Raw genomic sequence first — 16571 nt, 5'->3', positions numbered from 1 at the left:
TGCGTTCCAAACACGAGCACTGCAATATGGGCTAATGCAGGGCTGTTGCTGACACTGCTGGAGCCTCGCCGAGATTCTGCCGCACGCCAGTCCAATCTGCAGGCTGCTGGCAACGTGCATGGTCCCAGCTCACAAAGTTAGAGACGCACAGCAGAGACGAGACTCCACGCCTCACGTCCGCATAACTTGGTTCTGCTGTAAGCTCATTGAAGGCCGTGTGAAACGCAGAACACCCCAGCGCCATGCGGGCCGTGAGGGAACAGCACTGTTTTTCTGACGTTCGCAGAGTCCTTGCTTTTTAGGCGTTCGCAGGCTCTGCATTAAGACGTTCACATGCCAAACGCTTTTTTGTGAAGACTGTGGCAGTGCAAGCCAAGTAGAGGCTTGTATGTAGTAGCTGAACACCCGAGAGTGTGATGTGCACACAGTAACTACCGACAGCCACAGGCCTCTACCACCATGTCCTGGTAGTTCTTGAGCACCACCTTGTCCCACTCGTCGAGGTACAGCATGGAGATGGCCGACAGCTCGGTGGGCACGCAGCACGCCTTGGGCACGGCCGAGGGGTCCACGGAGTTGACCAGCGTCTGCACGATGGCGTGGTTGGTGGAGTTGAGGTGGTGGGCCAGCGGGAAGTTGCAGTCGCCCTGGCAGTAGTAGGCGTTGTAGCCGTCCGGCGCCACGATCCAGTCGTTCCAGCCCACGTCGTTAAAGTCGACGTAGAGCGGGTGGCGCCGGCACATGTTCTTGTCGCCCTTCTTCGTCTTGCGTCTCTTTTTCTTCCTCTTCTTCTTGCGGTTCCGGCGATTTCGCCGCGTCTTGCCCTCGCGGCTCTTCCGCCGCCGTTCCCGTCGCTCGCGCTTGCGTTCCGAGGAGAGCGCGGCGCGCTTCGTCCGCGAGGGGCTGGCCCCGGACTGTTTCTGCCCCCGCCCATCGTCCGTGTAAGTCACCAGCAGCGGCCTCTGTACCCGCCACTGCTGCTGCGAAACGTCCAAGGAGCGGCGCAAGCGCACGTGCTTATTACTGTCCGAGATGTTGTGCACTGAGCGGCCCGAAGAGGCCGAAGAAGAGGTCACAGGCCCGCCGTGGGCCACCAGTCTGATCTCCAAGCCCTTGTTGAAGGGCACCCCTTTCTTCCACTTTAATACTGCCGGGTGAACGTCGAACGACTCCCACTTGCCCCTGTCGCCGGCCTTCACCACCCGGGTGTCTATCAGGCGGGAGATGCAGTCCTCCCCCTCCCCTCCCTCCTCATCTCCCTTCACTGTGTGCATGATCTCGTGCACCTCCAATCTCCAGCTACTCCTCGTCGTCGTCGTCGTCGTCACCGTCGCCTTCTCGTGACTTTGACCTTGAGAGGGTTGAAGGTCAAGGCCCTCGACGAAGACTCGAAACTCGGCAGCGGCCAGTGTCTCCGCTTCAGGAATCGTGGACACGTTGAATACAAGGCGAGTGCACCTTCCCGGCTCGCACCCTCCTGTGACATGGTGATCTGGAAAAAAGAAAAAGAAAAACACAATGACGAACTATTTTTTCAGGCTGAATAATGGTCTGCCTACTAGAAAACAAAAACAAGAAAGAGAGAAAAAAGAAAGAAAGAAAAACACATCCAGTAATTAATAAAGAAAGAAAGCAAGAAAGAAAAGAGCCTTTTAAAGGGTAACGTTACATCATCTTCAACGCGCAAATATATTACGCATTAGTCATGACAAGATTCGACAAATTATGTGAACCCACGAAAACAGAGAGACAGGACAGCCAAGTGACAGGCTTCGGACATTAATGCAAACGGAAACTTGTCAACTTCTTTTTCGTGCAATCAAAATGACTAACTCCGCAAAAGGACAGTAAACACAAACAAGGTATTATCTAAACTCCTTTTCATCAAATCTATAATTCTTCAATGATGTCTTTCTGATCAAACCTTGTACTAAGACGGTATACCTTTCCCTCCGAGCAAGGTGCAACTTTTCTTCTACCCGCCCAGCAAACAACCGCGATCGAAGTGACGACATGTGCAAATCCTTTCCCTTTATCGGAATGACACGGGTGCCATTTTTCTCTCCCTTATCTTCACGCCTAGTGTCCGCACAGCTTCGTCCCTAACGGGCAGTTTCAAACACATAAACTGACGGTTTAAAGCCAGGTCTACCCCATCGTTAATAAGATTAGCATGCTACGAATGACAGTGAACACATGCAAATTGACAAGCTAAAAAATGTCCCTCCGTCTCCTCTTTCGGGTTTCGATGAAAATACTGTCTTCGCTTGTGAGGCAAATGTGCAATTACTGTTTTCGTGATTGTAATTCTAGTGCAACTAACGTCACGAGTAGGAAGTGCTGTGAGCGTTTAAATCCCAGGTGAAAAAAGACAAGATAAAATTAATGGAGGAAAAAGTTAAAGGTGAATAGAATAACGACATGTTAAATCGCCGGGGACCCTCACCCCGCCATTAAGAACGCAAGTGGGGCATTTAGCTGTCGTGCGCTTGTCAAGCCGTGCAGCGTTATACATATGTTTAGAGAGAGAGAGAGGGAGGGGAGAGGGAGAGAGAGAGAGAGAGAGAGAGAGAGAGAGAGAGAGAGAGAGAGAGAGAGAGAGAGAGAGAAGAGAGAGAGAGAGAGAGAGAGAGAGAGAGAGGGGGGCAGACAGACAGAAATCAGGTAAAGAAACAGGTCACACTAGCTTTTTTTTATCGTGTGCAAAGTATAATGTTTGTTTCAACAAACCTTTCAAAGTACCGAATGACTCTTGTGTACATTTTAAAGACGTCAAGTATTTTTCACTTCTTCTGAGAGAGAGAGGGGGGGGGGGGGGAGGAGGGGTCAATTCGTATGCATTAATACTAAGTTCGTTCTTCTTGTCTGCTTGTATGTCCCCCTGTAATGTAGATCTGCCTCCATATCCCTGTCTGTCTATCTCCGCCCCTTCCCCCCCCTCTCTCTCTCTCTCTCTCTCTCTCTCAGACACACACACACACACACACACACACACACACACACACACACACACACACACACACACACACTTCCTCTCTGTCACTCTCTCCCAACCTCCTCCCCTCCCCGTGCCTCCTCCCACTCCCTTCCTCGTCTCCCTCCCCTCCCTCACCTCCGCCTTCCCCACCACCAACCCCTTCCAAATCCAGTCACTGAGTGTCCCCGACAAGTCAGCTCCCGTCCAAAACCATAAAGCCGAGGAATAGCCGAATAACACCAATACGCTCACGAGCCAATTGTTTCCCCGCACACCCACAATGGAGACCAAACGCACCACACACGCGTCTACCTCCCAGTTTCCAAACCATAAAACGCATGCAAATCAGGGACAGTAACCGGACCGAACCCGACAGGGGGCGCCCTTGGTGGAGGCAGGTCTCTTTAAAAAGTTTTTGCTGAGTGAAGCCACCCCGTGCATCTTTCTATGTGCGGATGAAAAACGTGTATTATCATGATGGTGGGGCTTACTCGCTATTTTCACGTGTGGGCGTCGCCCTTCTACGATGAATCCGACATCAAACGGAGTTCGGTGCTCCAAGAAAGTCGGGTGGGCACGGCCACTGGTGGCAACTGAGTTCGTTAAATCTCATTTTCATCAGAAATCCGGGTCTATCAAAGATCTCCTTAGCTACGAAAATCTTTGATTCTATTGCTTCCTTGCAGAACAACTGATACACGCCGTGATGACAGATTGCCTTGGATTGTCTACCGCTAGATATAGTTACTGGCGAAGCTTTGACAAAACAGAGTTGTATGTTCACACATTGGCGGGTTTCTGAGGCTTTGATGACGAGAACGCTGCTTTTGATTTTGTCTTGGATTTCCGAGGGTATTCGACCGCTACACAGGGTGCACTGAGGACACTTTTGTAAATTAGCGCTGGAAGTTCACACATTGATGGGTTTCCGACTTTGAAAATGTGAGAACGATCATTTTTATTGTCTTGGATTTTCTACACGGGTACTGAGAACAAAATTGCATTGTTAAGTTCACACATTAGCGGGTTTTGGTGAAAAGGTGAGAGTGCTGCTTTTGAAGTCACCAGCGGCTTTACTAGGTCACCTCGCCGCTCGGTTCGGCCGCTCACGGTCGCCTTACTGATTTGGGGAAGCAGTAAACTGGTACATTAGTATAATTAATTCTAATAAAAACTTCAAGACAAAGTCGTTTCCTTGCAAACAAATTTCCACACAGCAGAGGGTTATTCTTTTTAGAATCAAATCAGCAATTGTTATCGATGTTTTCGAGCTTGTAAAGTGTTAAAAATAATACCACATAATGATTTCAAGATAAAGTCGTTACCTTGCCAACATGAAAACTAAAACGACAGCTGTGAGTACAATTCTTGTGAATCATATCGGCAGTGACATTTTCAGAGTTATTGCACGCCACATCAGTGATATTTACTGTAAAATTACATGTGCTGAAAATAAAATAAGGAGCTGTTTAGAGACTGACATAAACAAATAATGTTTCGATACATGCGTCTGGCTACCCCACCTAAATCCAAAGCGCAGAAAGATTTATCTTCTCCGAAAGAAGCCCACACCCACTGACAAAATTCCACTATTCATCTTTGCTACCCCTTGCTGCGAAAAGTGGCCGATTTAGGTTGTTACCGTCCCTGATTATCATCGATAGTGATCTCCCTTCCTCGCGTCTCAAAAGAAGACGACCAAGAAAGTGGATGCTGTTCTCAGTTTGCAGACGACATTTCTCTGGGTGGTCGTCGGGCAATTATCGGCCTCGTTCTGCTCTGCGTTTGATCACACCCCCGAGGTGGCCGGTGTGGTGGGTCATTTGCAAGATAATGAACAGGCCTCCTCGAGAGAGGACCGACGAGAGTAGACAATTTACAAAATCCACATGGTGGGCGAATCAGAGAAAGAGACAAGAGAGCAGATACATCAGCAACCTTGAAGGTGAACGAACTTTTCTCACAACTTACTAAACATTTCAATCCTGAGTTGTTGTTTGATTGTCAATTTATTTTGCATGAAAGAAGGACTGCCATTATGCTCTAATCGGGTCATTTTTATACTGACGGGGTAACTTTACTCGTGATAGGATTCACATTGTGTGTCTGAGAAAACACACAAAATTGAATCCCTACTTAGTTATGAACGTAAACGACCAGTACTTCAAAGAGTTGCTGTAAGAGTAAGGCTGGGTCTTAATCGTGAAAACAAATTGCGGTGGTTATCACCATGATGCTGAGCCAATGTACAGACATGAGTTGTGTATTTTTCCCTCTTTGGCGTACTAAGGGTATTTTTCAAAGGAAAAGCTGTCGTTTTCAAGGGGGGGAACAGGTCTCATTTCAACGTTTTAATTGCTGGAATCAAAAAGTGTCATGCAATTTAAGATTTTAAGCAAATGTCAGTGAAGAAAAAGGAAATTATGTCCTTGTTTACCTACTACGACGTAAATGATATTATATTAATATAATATAATATAATATATGGAAAACTGTGGAACCAGGAATACACTTTATGACCCAGGCTGAGAGCGTGATCCACTCTTGCTGACACTGACAGTGACAGTCTCGAGGTTCTCAATACAGAAGTAGCTGGCAAGAATTAAACTTTTTCTCATGACAAATATTTCGTGTAGTAGTGTTAGCGCAGCACTCGTCACTCTTATCTATTAGGCAAACTTCGACATCAACATTCTATTTTCCAACGACATTGTGATCGGTCAAAGGCATTTCGAGTGCTACATGCCACAAGTCAACGTGATGAAAAGCGGAGCGATAACAGTGACTTGTAGAATGAGAATGTTGTGAATGAATATTTTAATGTCTCGGTGTACACAGAAGCGATAGCTGCCGCACAGCGCGTGGTTATTGGCGAAGGACTAAACCATTTTTACAAAGAATGTGAGTAAGCCCCTAAATTGGCAAATTCGAATTAAAATCAACACCTATTGTCCACATATCAATCAATCAACCAATCAATCAATGATAAAGAAATCTACTATCCTATCTCGAGCTGAAAATAGTTGTGAAAGACAGGCGAAAATACACACACAAAGATCTCTCTCTCTCTCTCTCTCTCTCTCTCTCTCTCTCTCTCTCTGTCTCTCTCTCTCTCTCTCCACACACACACACACACACACACACACACACACACACACACACACACACACACACACACACACACACACACACACTTTTCACTCGTTTTTCAACCCCACCTGTATGGTGAAAGCTTCGCACTGTGTTGGCAGCGACGCTCTCTCGCCCCGCAACCTTGAGGAAGGGGCTTTCCACGGCCGTGAAGGGCGACTTTCTGGTCAGCTGTCTCCGGTACAGTTCCACCATGTAAGGAGGCACAGAGCTCTCGCCAATAGCCCTCGGTCGAGACTTTAGTCCCAGTGCCCCCAGAAGGCTTTTCTCCACCGCTTTCAACACACGTTTGTCCCGCAATGGAGGCCTAGGTCTGCGTGAGGAATCCACAGTCCTTTTGTGGTGATTTGCCTCCTGCGCAATTTTTGTGGGTGTGGATTGTGACGTCGATTGTGACGTCACTGATGACGAGTGTGATGATGACGTGTGATGCGATGATGATGACGGGGTGTCTGACGCCTGCGATATATGAGGACTATCTACATTGTCGTGAGATGCTTTTGCTGGTGCACTGGTAAAGGAAGAAGAATCCACCGAAGCAGCAGACTGCGAGTTCACATAAGACGATGATGACGAAGGATGATTCACAGAATCTGACGCGGTTTTCACAGACAGTGACTCGACTGTAGATTTGGACGCTTTATTTACATTCGACACTGAATTTAACGACGGAGGAGAAGAATCAGCTGACGATGACTGCAGCAATGATGATGATAAATCCTCGTCGACGACTAACAACGGCAGCGATGACTCGTCATCTAGCGATGGAGATGAAGCCAACGACGAGGAATGTGACAATGACGACGACAAGGAGGAGGAGGAGGACGATGAGGACCCCGGCGATGAAGATGACGATGAGGATGAAGAGTGAACACTAGCAGGGAGCACACTCAGCACCAGCAGTAGCAGCACAACCAGCCACTTCCGGCAGCTCACAACCATACTGGACTGGACGCCTGCACACAGAGAAAATAGTTTCTTTAGGAAATAGTGTCCATATAAATAATACATCAATTATGCATCAACAACAACAACAACAACAACAACAACAACAACAACAACAACAACAACAACAACAACAACAACAACAACAACAACAACAACAACAACAACAAGACAACTTAAGAGTAGACACAATCACGTTTCATACAAATGTTGAAAACAGTTTATGATGACGATACGAAGTCTACAAAGTAATCCTTAGCGGATTATGACTTTATTCAGTTATTCTGCAGAAAAGACAAATGCTGGAGAAAAACCGTTCTTTTCTGCAGCATTTCTGCATAATGTCATCTTTCGCCGAAGCAGCGTTTTTTTCTGCAGCAAAACATTTTACTGCAGTAAAATTGAAATCAAGAATGCTGCAGTAAAACGGTGCTGTTGTTTTACTGCAGAAAACCTGTTTACATTTTTTCTGCAGCATTTTGTACTGGCTCTTGGCGGAGTATGACATTATTCAGTTATTCTGGAGAAAAACCGAAATGCTGGAGAAAAACTGTCTTTTCTGCAGCATTTCTGCATAATGTCATCTTTCGCCGAAGCAGCGTTTTTTTCTGCAGCAAAACATTTTACTGCAGTAAAATTGAAATCAAGAATGCTGCAGTAAAACGGTGCTGTTGTTTTACTGCAGAAAACCTGTTTACATTTTTTCTGCAGCATTTTGTACTGGCTCTTGGCGGAGTATGACATTATTCAGTTATTCTGGAGAAAAACCGAAATGCTGGAGAAAAACTGTCTTTTCTGCAGCATTTCTGCATAATGTCATCTTTCGCCGAAGCAACGTTTTTTACTGCAGTAAAACAGTTTTTTCTGACTCATAATGTTTACTTGGTATTCTGCAGCATTTTTGCGATTAACTTTTTTCTTCAAAATAGTCTGTGACAGTTTTTCTGGAGAAAAACGAACGACCTTGTAAAGTAGCGTTTGTATTCGTCGCCCCCTGGGATAGTATAATAGTTTGTTCCGCAGTGTACCAATCAGAAGGCTATTGGTAATTCTGGATGAGTCCATCTCTCGACAGAGGGGGGCTCGCGTGCTCCAACATTATAATGAGCCAGTACAAAATGCTGCAGAAAAAGTGTAAACAGGTACGGTAACAGTACTGTTTTACTGCAGCATTCTTGATTTCAATTTTACTGCAGTAAAATGTTTTGCTCCAGAAAAACCCGTTGCTTCGGCGAAAGATGACATTATGTAGAAATGCTGCAGAAAAGACAGTTTTTCTCCAGCATTTCTGTTTTTCTGCAAAATAACTGAATAATGCCAAAATGCTGAAGAAAAAGTGTGAAAAGTTTTTCTCCAGTAAAACAACATCACCGTTTTACTGCAGCATTCTTGATTTCAATTTTACTGCAGTAAAACTGTTTTACTGCAGAAAAAAACGTTGCTCTCGCGAAAGATGACATTATGCAGAAACAAACAGTTTTTCTCCAGCATTTCTGTTTTTTTTGTGCAGAATAACAGAAACAAACAGTTTTTCTCCAGCATTTCTGTTTTTATGCAGAATAACTGAATAAAGTCATAATCTGCTAAGGATACAAAGTGATCAACGACAGAACCGAGTGAGAAAGCAATAACTACAAATTTAAAGCAGCAAGAACAAATACGCACACACAAAATCTTGTTCTGCGGGAAAGAGAACCACCTGAACAAAAAGTTATAATAAGCACAGAACGACAGAAAGTGAGAGAGACAGAGGAAGCAAGATAATACACACAAAGGACACATCCTTTCACCAGACAAACTCATGAATGAAAAGCTGACTTGAACAGCGTGAAAGCGTGATAAAACACTTGGAGCCAATCCCCAGCTTAAAAGAACATCAGCAAACCGCTGTCTGTCATTGACCACACACCTTAAGTAACAAAATCAACAACAATCTTCTTTTACGGCTCGTTACTTCCTCTAAGAAGGCATGAACTCGGCTGGGTGCATATTCTGTTTCCTCAATCATCCAGTGAAAAGGATGGAAGATGGTAATATTGCCACCAACGATGTTCATTGCGATTTTCGTCGATACAATATTTCAGGGTTTTGTTATACGCAACTTCAAATTAATAGGCTGTCTGTGAACCGTCTGTAACAGACCAGCAAAACAAAGAAAGAAAGAAACAAACAAACAAGCAACAACAACAAACTCCAACAACAAGAACAAAACAACAACTAAACACAACAATCACAAACAAACACACCATCAAACAAACAAAACAAAAACACCAAGAAAATAAATACAACTGTACTGCGGCAACAATTGTTTCATACATCTTGTCAAAACGATTCTAATCTTTGTGTCACGTTTTATAATTGTAGCGAAATAAGCGCACAAATTAATTACGGTGTTGGCATTTATTGCATTTTACACAAACAAAAGCTTTTGTATTTGAGCTGACTATTCGTTTTAGATTGTTCTCCGTCCAAGTCTGGAAACCTGCATTTTTTAAATATTTACAAAAACGTGCGCCCAAAATTATTTGCAAATGCTGTAAAACTTAGATGCATTTCACAACTTTTTTCGACAACTAATACACAAATAAACTTCAAGACAAATGGTCCATTTTCGCTTGCAGTTTAAACGCATACGACGTTATAAGGTAGCAGCATTACAAAGATAAAGAAATAAGGTAGTACGTAGCGGTACACACGTGTCCTCAGTCGTAAACAGTACGGGAATTCCTCACAGGTGATGGTTCACAGGTGATGGTTCACAAGAAACGTTTCACAAGAAAACCGTCGACATTCAAACCGTGAAGAATCCAGCTCACTCAGTGACAATGTCAAGTACCTTTCTTGTCCCTCTACCTACCTGCACATTGCCCCCTTTGCTACCTCCCACACCCCCCCCCATCCACTCTGCCCCTCGACACCCTTTCACTCTTCCAAACAAATCACCAACACCCTTAGCTCACCCCCTCTACCACCCCCCACCCCCTAAGTGTCTACCTTTTTGCCAATCCCTCCTTTTGTTTTCCCTCTGATCACCACCTGCCCTCGGAGGAATATTCTCCATGCTTTGTATTGTTGACAATCAAATTTGAAGCGACATCGACTGATATAATGGGTAGACATTGCAAACATGTTTTGTAAGTGACCTCTCTCTCTCTCTCTCTTCTCTCTCTCTCTCTCTCTCTCTCTCGCCCCCCCCCCACACACACACACACATACACACACACGCGCGCGCGCACACACTCACACTGACGCAAAGTACATCCGTCGACACAAACCTGTTGCAGCCGGTAAAAAACTCATTCTTGTGACTCAGGCCATGCTTGCATATTTACTTTTTTTGTTTTTTTGTTGGTGTTCGAAGATGTTTTTCTTTGTATGTTCTTTACCTTAAATCAGAGTACAACCACGGACGAACAAAAACAAAGTACAACCACAAAACTTATTCAACAGTCAATCCACAGAGGTGACATCGAAAGGTGCCAAGCAAGACACGCTACAAGGGGTGATGCTAGCGATAGGGCCTCGGACGATCCTGTGACCTCACAAGTGGACATCGATCACAGTCAAGTGGACAGACGGATTCCTCGGACATTCCCTGGCTACGTCACAGCGGCCACTTGAGAAGGTCAGGGCGATAGTTCAGCCCTCGTGCCACGAGCTGTGTGGGTCATCGCTTGCGGGGCGAGGATATACAAGCCAATCAGTTTCCGAGACCTAGCTCATCGTCCACTACACCGGCCGAATCTGAAGTACACGGGGGGCTACCTCGCAAGGCTCGTATTAAGCCCTGAATCAGGTAGACATTTATCTAAATCTGACGCTGCAAGCTTAGCCTGTGGGTATGATTTGTAACCACCACCACTGAAACCCAAACAATCAGCACTCCCTCCATCCCCGTCTGCGATCCTTTCATCCGTTAGCTGTATAACTTGTTACGCCCTTCCAAACAAAACTCTTAAAACAATTATTCCACAGTGCGTTGCCGATCCTTCAATGAAATCATTTGTCGCAGTGATAGACCCATTGTGAAAATAACACCAAAAATCAGATGTCAAAAATATGGCTTTATTCTCAGTGCCAACTTTCTTAAGTCCGTTTTACTTTGCACACAGTGCGTGCATTTCGTCACCTATTTCGCTATTTTTGCATAGATCTGGTCAAATAATATATAGAAATAATCTCTGGGTTTTTTTCATGTGTATGTTTGTTGTTTCATCGTCGGCCGCAAAATAAAACAAAATTCTCACACACACAAAAGGAGGAAACTGCATGTCCCGGATTATTCATATTCATGCATATTCTGTTGTACTGGTTATCAAATCCACATGTCTCAGTTATCAAATCCACATGTCTCAACACGGAAATAATTAGAAATGTCAAATGATCACATTAATTCATACAGTAAAATGGAAAAGCCAAAAGCTTATTGCATACTAAAACATATAAGTAATGAAACTCATTTCGAACATTGACCTTGACGCCTCCGAGTTTCCCGGAAGTTCTAGCCCGGCGGTGGCAGTCGTAAGACGTCATCACAACATGCGCTGTGGCGCACTTCCGCATGAGAGTTGTCACACGATGTGTACAAGCAAATGCCAACCTTCGTATGCTAATCGTTATGTTTGTGATCGCTCGGCCGCTTCCTCGAGTTTACGACAATTCTGATGTGCGTTTGGAGACAGGCTTAACTGGATGACCCGACAATCATGGGTACCTATCTTAGAGAGAAGGAACAAAAATTAATGAATAGAACGTTTATTAATTACTTTCTTTTTTCAATGATTTCCTTCATCATTCACGCACCGTTATCTATCGGTCCTAAAAGTTAACAAAGAACCTTCACGTTCTATGTCTTGTCATTAACTCTGTTGGTTGTATATATATATCTATGTTGTTTCCCCATTTTAATTAAAGATCTACAGATCGCCATGCTTGCGACTGTTTCATTGTGTATTTTGTCAAATGGTCCTCTCATTAACCGATTTAGCTTCTTTTTTTAAAACTGTAATATACATATGATGGTTTTCTCTGAGATCCGTTTGTGGCACCTGTATTTCTATTTGGGCACAAATGATTTTTTTCAAACTGAAAATGGTCATCAGAATAAATTTCCTGTAAAAAAAGGAATCGGGTGGAAGAAGAGAGAGAGAGAGAGAGAGAGAGAGAGAGAGAGAGAGAGAGAGAGAGAGAGAGAGAGAGAGAGAGAGAGAGAGAGAGAGAGAGAGAGAGAGAATGACAAATTCTTTATTAACGAGGGTAATGGCATAAGCAAACATGTGCTTTTTTACATCCACAGAGAGAGAGAAAGAAAGAGAGAGAGAGAAAAAAAGTGAGAGATAGATAGAGAGAGATAGAGAGAGAGAGAGAGAGAGAGAGAGAGAGAGAGAGAGAGAGAGAGAGAGAGAGAGAGAGAGAGAGAGAGAGAGAGAGAGAGAGAGAATTGAATGAACTTTATTTAACAAGGATTAAGATTTAAGGCTACGCCGAGAGAGAGAGAGAGAGAGAGAGAGAGAGAGAGAGAGAGAGAGAGAGAGAGAGAGAGAGAGAGAGAGAGAGAGAGAGAGAGGGGGGGGGGCAGACAGACAGAGACAGACAGAGAGCAGACAGATACAGGGACAGGCAAGACTAGCTTTCTTATCGTGTGCAAAGTATAATTTGTGTTTAAACAAACCTTTCAAAGTACACCGAATGACGCTAGTGTGCACTTTAAAGACGTCAAGTATTTTTCACTTCTACTGCCTTTCATCATGTATCACTACAACTAAGTGTGTTTCGACGACGAACTCCTTATTATTAACCTTGGCTGAACGTCGACACAAGCCGCTGTCATTGTCTGTCGTTTGTCCTGTCCATCTTATAGCTTCAGGCGGTAATGGACGGTTGCTGATGTCATGGGTAAGTCATCTGAATAGGAGTGCATCAACGGTTCAGACTGGCTGACATTTTTTGTCAGGACTTTATTTTAAATGTGTTTTGTGTTTTGTGTGCTGTTGTTGTTGTTGTTGTTGTTGTTGTTATTAACCAAAGTATGCTTCAGTTGTTACATGCTTTTGAAGCGGAAGGCATTGCATGGGGAAGTCATCTGAATAGGAGTGCATCAACGGTTCAGACTGGCTGACACTTATTGTCAGGCCTTTTTTTTTTTTAAATGTACGTGTTTTGTGTTCGTGTGCTGTTGGAGTAGTTGTTATTAACCAAAGTATGCTTCTGTTGTTACATGCTTTTGAAGCAGAAGGCATTAACTTGAACTACACCTACGCCAAAACATCAACAACAAAGTAAACAAGAGAGAGAGAGAGAGAGAGAGAGAGAGAGAGAGAGAGAGAGAGAGAGAGAGAGAGAGAGAGAGAGAGAGAGAGAGAGAGAGAGAGAGAGAGAGAGATGAAAAAAGAAAGAACAAAAGAACGAAAGAAAGGAAGGAATGAAAGAAATAAGGTAAAACAGACACACACGCACACACTGAGAATACACAACATTTCTGTTTGTGAGACTTTCTGGTTGCTTCCCTCGATTGCTTTAGTTTTACCATGAAGGCTGTACGTTTCTTTCAAATTATTTTAAAGGCACAGTGCAGCTCACAGCCTTCGTTTTGCGTTTTTGTTGCAGCTGAGTGCATTTACAGTTCAAAAATCCTCCTATGGCAGTAAAACAAACCCAAAACTACCCAACGACGACATCTGTGAAGCTCGACAGTTTCTTGTTCACGCGAGTGCATAAATTAACCTAATTACGTTGGTGTTTGGTCGGAGTTCGATTCAACTGAGTGATTCCGGCCTCAATTTTGTTTTACACAAACTCATGATGATGTCTGACATAGTTTGCTAGTGACGTGTCTTTTTGTGCATGATGTGGTGATCTACCTGATCTAAATTTAGATCCAAAAATAGGTCAAGACCAGCCGGGTCCGAGTACGAAATTAATTCGTAAAAAAATCGCAGTTCTTCACTCTTTGGGTGCAAGTCAATGAAACTTGGTAGTTCTTCTAACGGATAGCTGCCTGAGGTATGACCAAAAGCCCCAGGGGCTCCGTGCACCTGGATTTGACAAGTTCAGTGCCTTTAAAGACCGCTCATACTTTCAGACCTATTTACTAAGATTTTGGAGATCTTAAATAAAAAAAACCAGTGAAATCATAAAAGGACTGAGAAGCAACAACAATACAAAATAAAGACATAAAAGAATAAGAGAAAGAAAGAAAGATACGCATAAATAAATAAGTGTAAATAAAATAAATAAACAATGCTTGTTTAAATAATAATAAAACAGGTGGCAATATGTGACCCTCCACCACGAAATGAGTCGCATGTCACCTCGCGCGGTTCTGCGCTAGGCTTAATATAAGTCCGCGGAGTGTCTGGTAACAGTGTGAGGGTCACCTTAGTCACAGGCTTATAACTCAAACAGTTTTCGCTCTTTTCTAAAACGGTTTTCACCACTGGATAGAGCATAAAAAACTCTTTATGAATATGTAAAAAATATAAAAATCATGCAAAGGTGCCATGCGACTCATTCCGTGGTGGAGGGTCACATATATGATCGTAACCAAAAACAAAACAAAACAAAACAAAAAAAACCCCACCAGCACATCAAATTGCACGTAAATACATACTTACAGAAAATAAACCCAACGAAGAAGATAAAAGGACTGACAGAGATGTTCACAATAGCACACGTGGGCATATACCAAGCAAAAGACAACGCAAAACCGGCGACGTACGCGTGCATGCGAAACTAAAGATGTGCAATATGTACCTCATAACATCCATCTCATGCCAAAACGACGCAGCCGGCTCGCTCGGGCGTGCAAGTATTCCCCGTGGTGGATGCCAACAACTATCATGCACGTGCCTCTTGATGAGACATAATAAACACAGTCAGTCATCACAGCACAATGTTATTAGTGCATCCACTGATGAAGATGTGTTTCATATATACCAAGTTCTGTTCCCTGTTAATCATTCGTTGAAACAATGCTCAGTCACATTCGTAGAAACATTGCTCTGAAATCATCACATCACAATGTTATAAATGCATCTACAGATGAAGATGAAGATTGTATCTGGGTTCATACACCAAGTAGTTCCTTGTTAATCATTCGTTTGAATCAACGCTCATACTGACATTGGTACAAACATTGTCCAGTAGGCATCACATCATAATGTTATTCATGCATTCACTGATGAAGGTGAAGATTCCGTGTGTGTTTCGTGCACCAAAACCGTTCACTGGTAATAAGTTAAGTGTTGAAACAATACTCAGTAATCACTGCACACAGTGTTATACATGCATCCTGCTGGTAAAGAATACCAGTGTGTTTCACACACCAAGATGTTCTCTCGAAACAATCGTCGAAACAATGCTCGAGTCATCGCAGCACAATGTTATTAATCCCCTGATGACGAATCCCTGTGAATGCAAGTTGTTCTCTGCTAATCAGTCGTTGAAACAACATCACAAAACAATGTTAATAACTCGTCCGCTGACAAAGAATCCTCGTGTGTGCTTCATACACCTAGTTCTTTTCTCTGTTCATCAGTCGTTGAAAACATACTCAGTCATCACAGCACAATGGTATTAACGCATCAACTGATGGAAAAACCCGTGCGTGTTTCATAAAAGTTCTCTCTTGTTCATCAGCCGCTGAAAGAATCGGAATGAGGTTTACGTGACTAAGGAAAGGCATGTCGTGGCCCTTATATATATATACCTCATAGGAGAGAGAGAGAGAGAGAGAGGGGGGGGGGGGGGGGGGCGGGGTAATGGTAAATTTATGTGTTTCCTTTTTAAGGATAAGATGAACAACCCTCATGGGCCTTTCAGACGCGGATATGGAAATAAAAGGCAACAATCCTTCACTTGTAAACACTTCTGTTCACTGTCTGAGATCTGCCCAGACTTCTTACAGTATGGGATAAGACCATCCCTACACTTTGAAACATACCTAAAATAAATTAAACATCATGAATGCTTGGGTCCTTAGCAGAGTTGGACATATTTCATGAATCTATATATATATACGACTAGTGTCTGTCTGTCTGTCTGTTCGCGATGCACGGCCACAGTTCTCGGTGGATCTTTTTCAAATTTGGACACCGTATTCAGCTACACCCCGGACACAACCTCATCGATGAGATATTTCAACACGTGCTCTCAGCGCGCAGCGCTGTGCGCGCTGAACCGATTTTTTTTTGTTTTTGGTCTGGATCCACTACCAGTAACTCTTCCTTATCTTCTCCAGTGTTTTCAGCCGCGATTATCTCCCTTCCTCCGTGTGGCGTCAATCCATATTCCCGTTACTACGTTACTATTTTTAGAAGGTCACTGCACGTTACTATTTTTAGAAGGTCTCCAGTGTTTTGCGCGTTTATCTCCTTTCCTTCGTGCGCCGGCGAAGCCGGCGTACATCCGGCAAAGCCGGGTCCCAGGCGCAGCCTGGTATTCGGTTCTACTTCTTTCCGGCGAAGCCGGTACCCGGCGAAGCGGGTAATCATTTAGTTTT

General features: G+C 43.8%; 1 protein-coding gene across 1 annotated transcript in view; it reads right to left on the bottom strand.

The window, feature by feature from the left end:
• Window positions 1-268: 268 nt before the first annotated feature.
• The window catches only part of LOC138952720 (protein decapentaplegic-like), an 82987-nt gene continuing 66684 nt past the window's right edge, over window positions 269-16571 (bottom strand). The window contains exons 2-3 of the mRNA XM_070324431.1: window positions 6196-7083; window positions 269-1492 (exon numbers count right to left, since the gene is read on the bottom strand). Of these exons, the coding sequence (XP_070180532.1) occupies window positions 432-1492; window positions 6196-7083 (1949 nt within the window). The 3' untranslated portion in view covers window positions 269-431. The remainder of the gene's footprint in view (window positions 1493-6195; window positions 7084-16571) is intronic.

The sequence above is a fragment of the Littorina saxatilis genome, linkage group LG17 (genome assembly GCF_037325665.1).
Source record: "Littorina saxatilis isolate snail1 linkage group LG17, US_GU_Lsax_2.0, whole genome shotgun sequence".
NCBI classification, from domain to species: domain Eukaryota; kingdom Metazoa; phylum Mollusca; class Gastropoda; order Littorinimorpha; family Littorinidae; genus Littorina; species Littorina saxatilis.
Note: the sequence above shows the minus strand (reverse complement) of the source record. Positions and strands in the feature narration are given on the sequence as shown.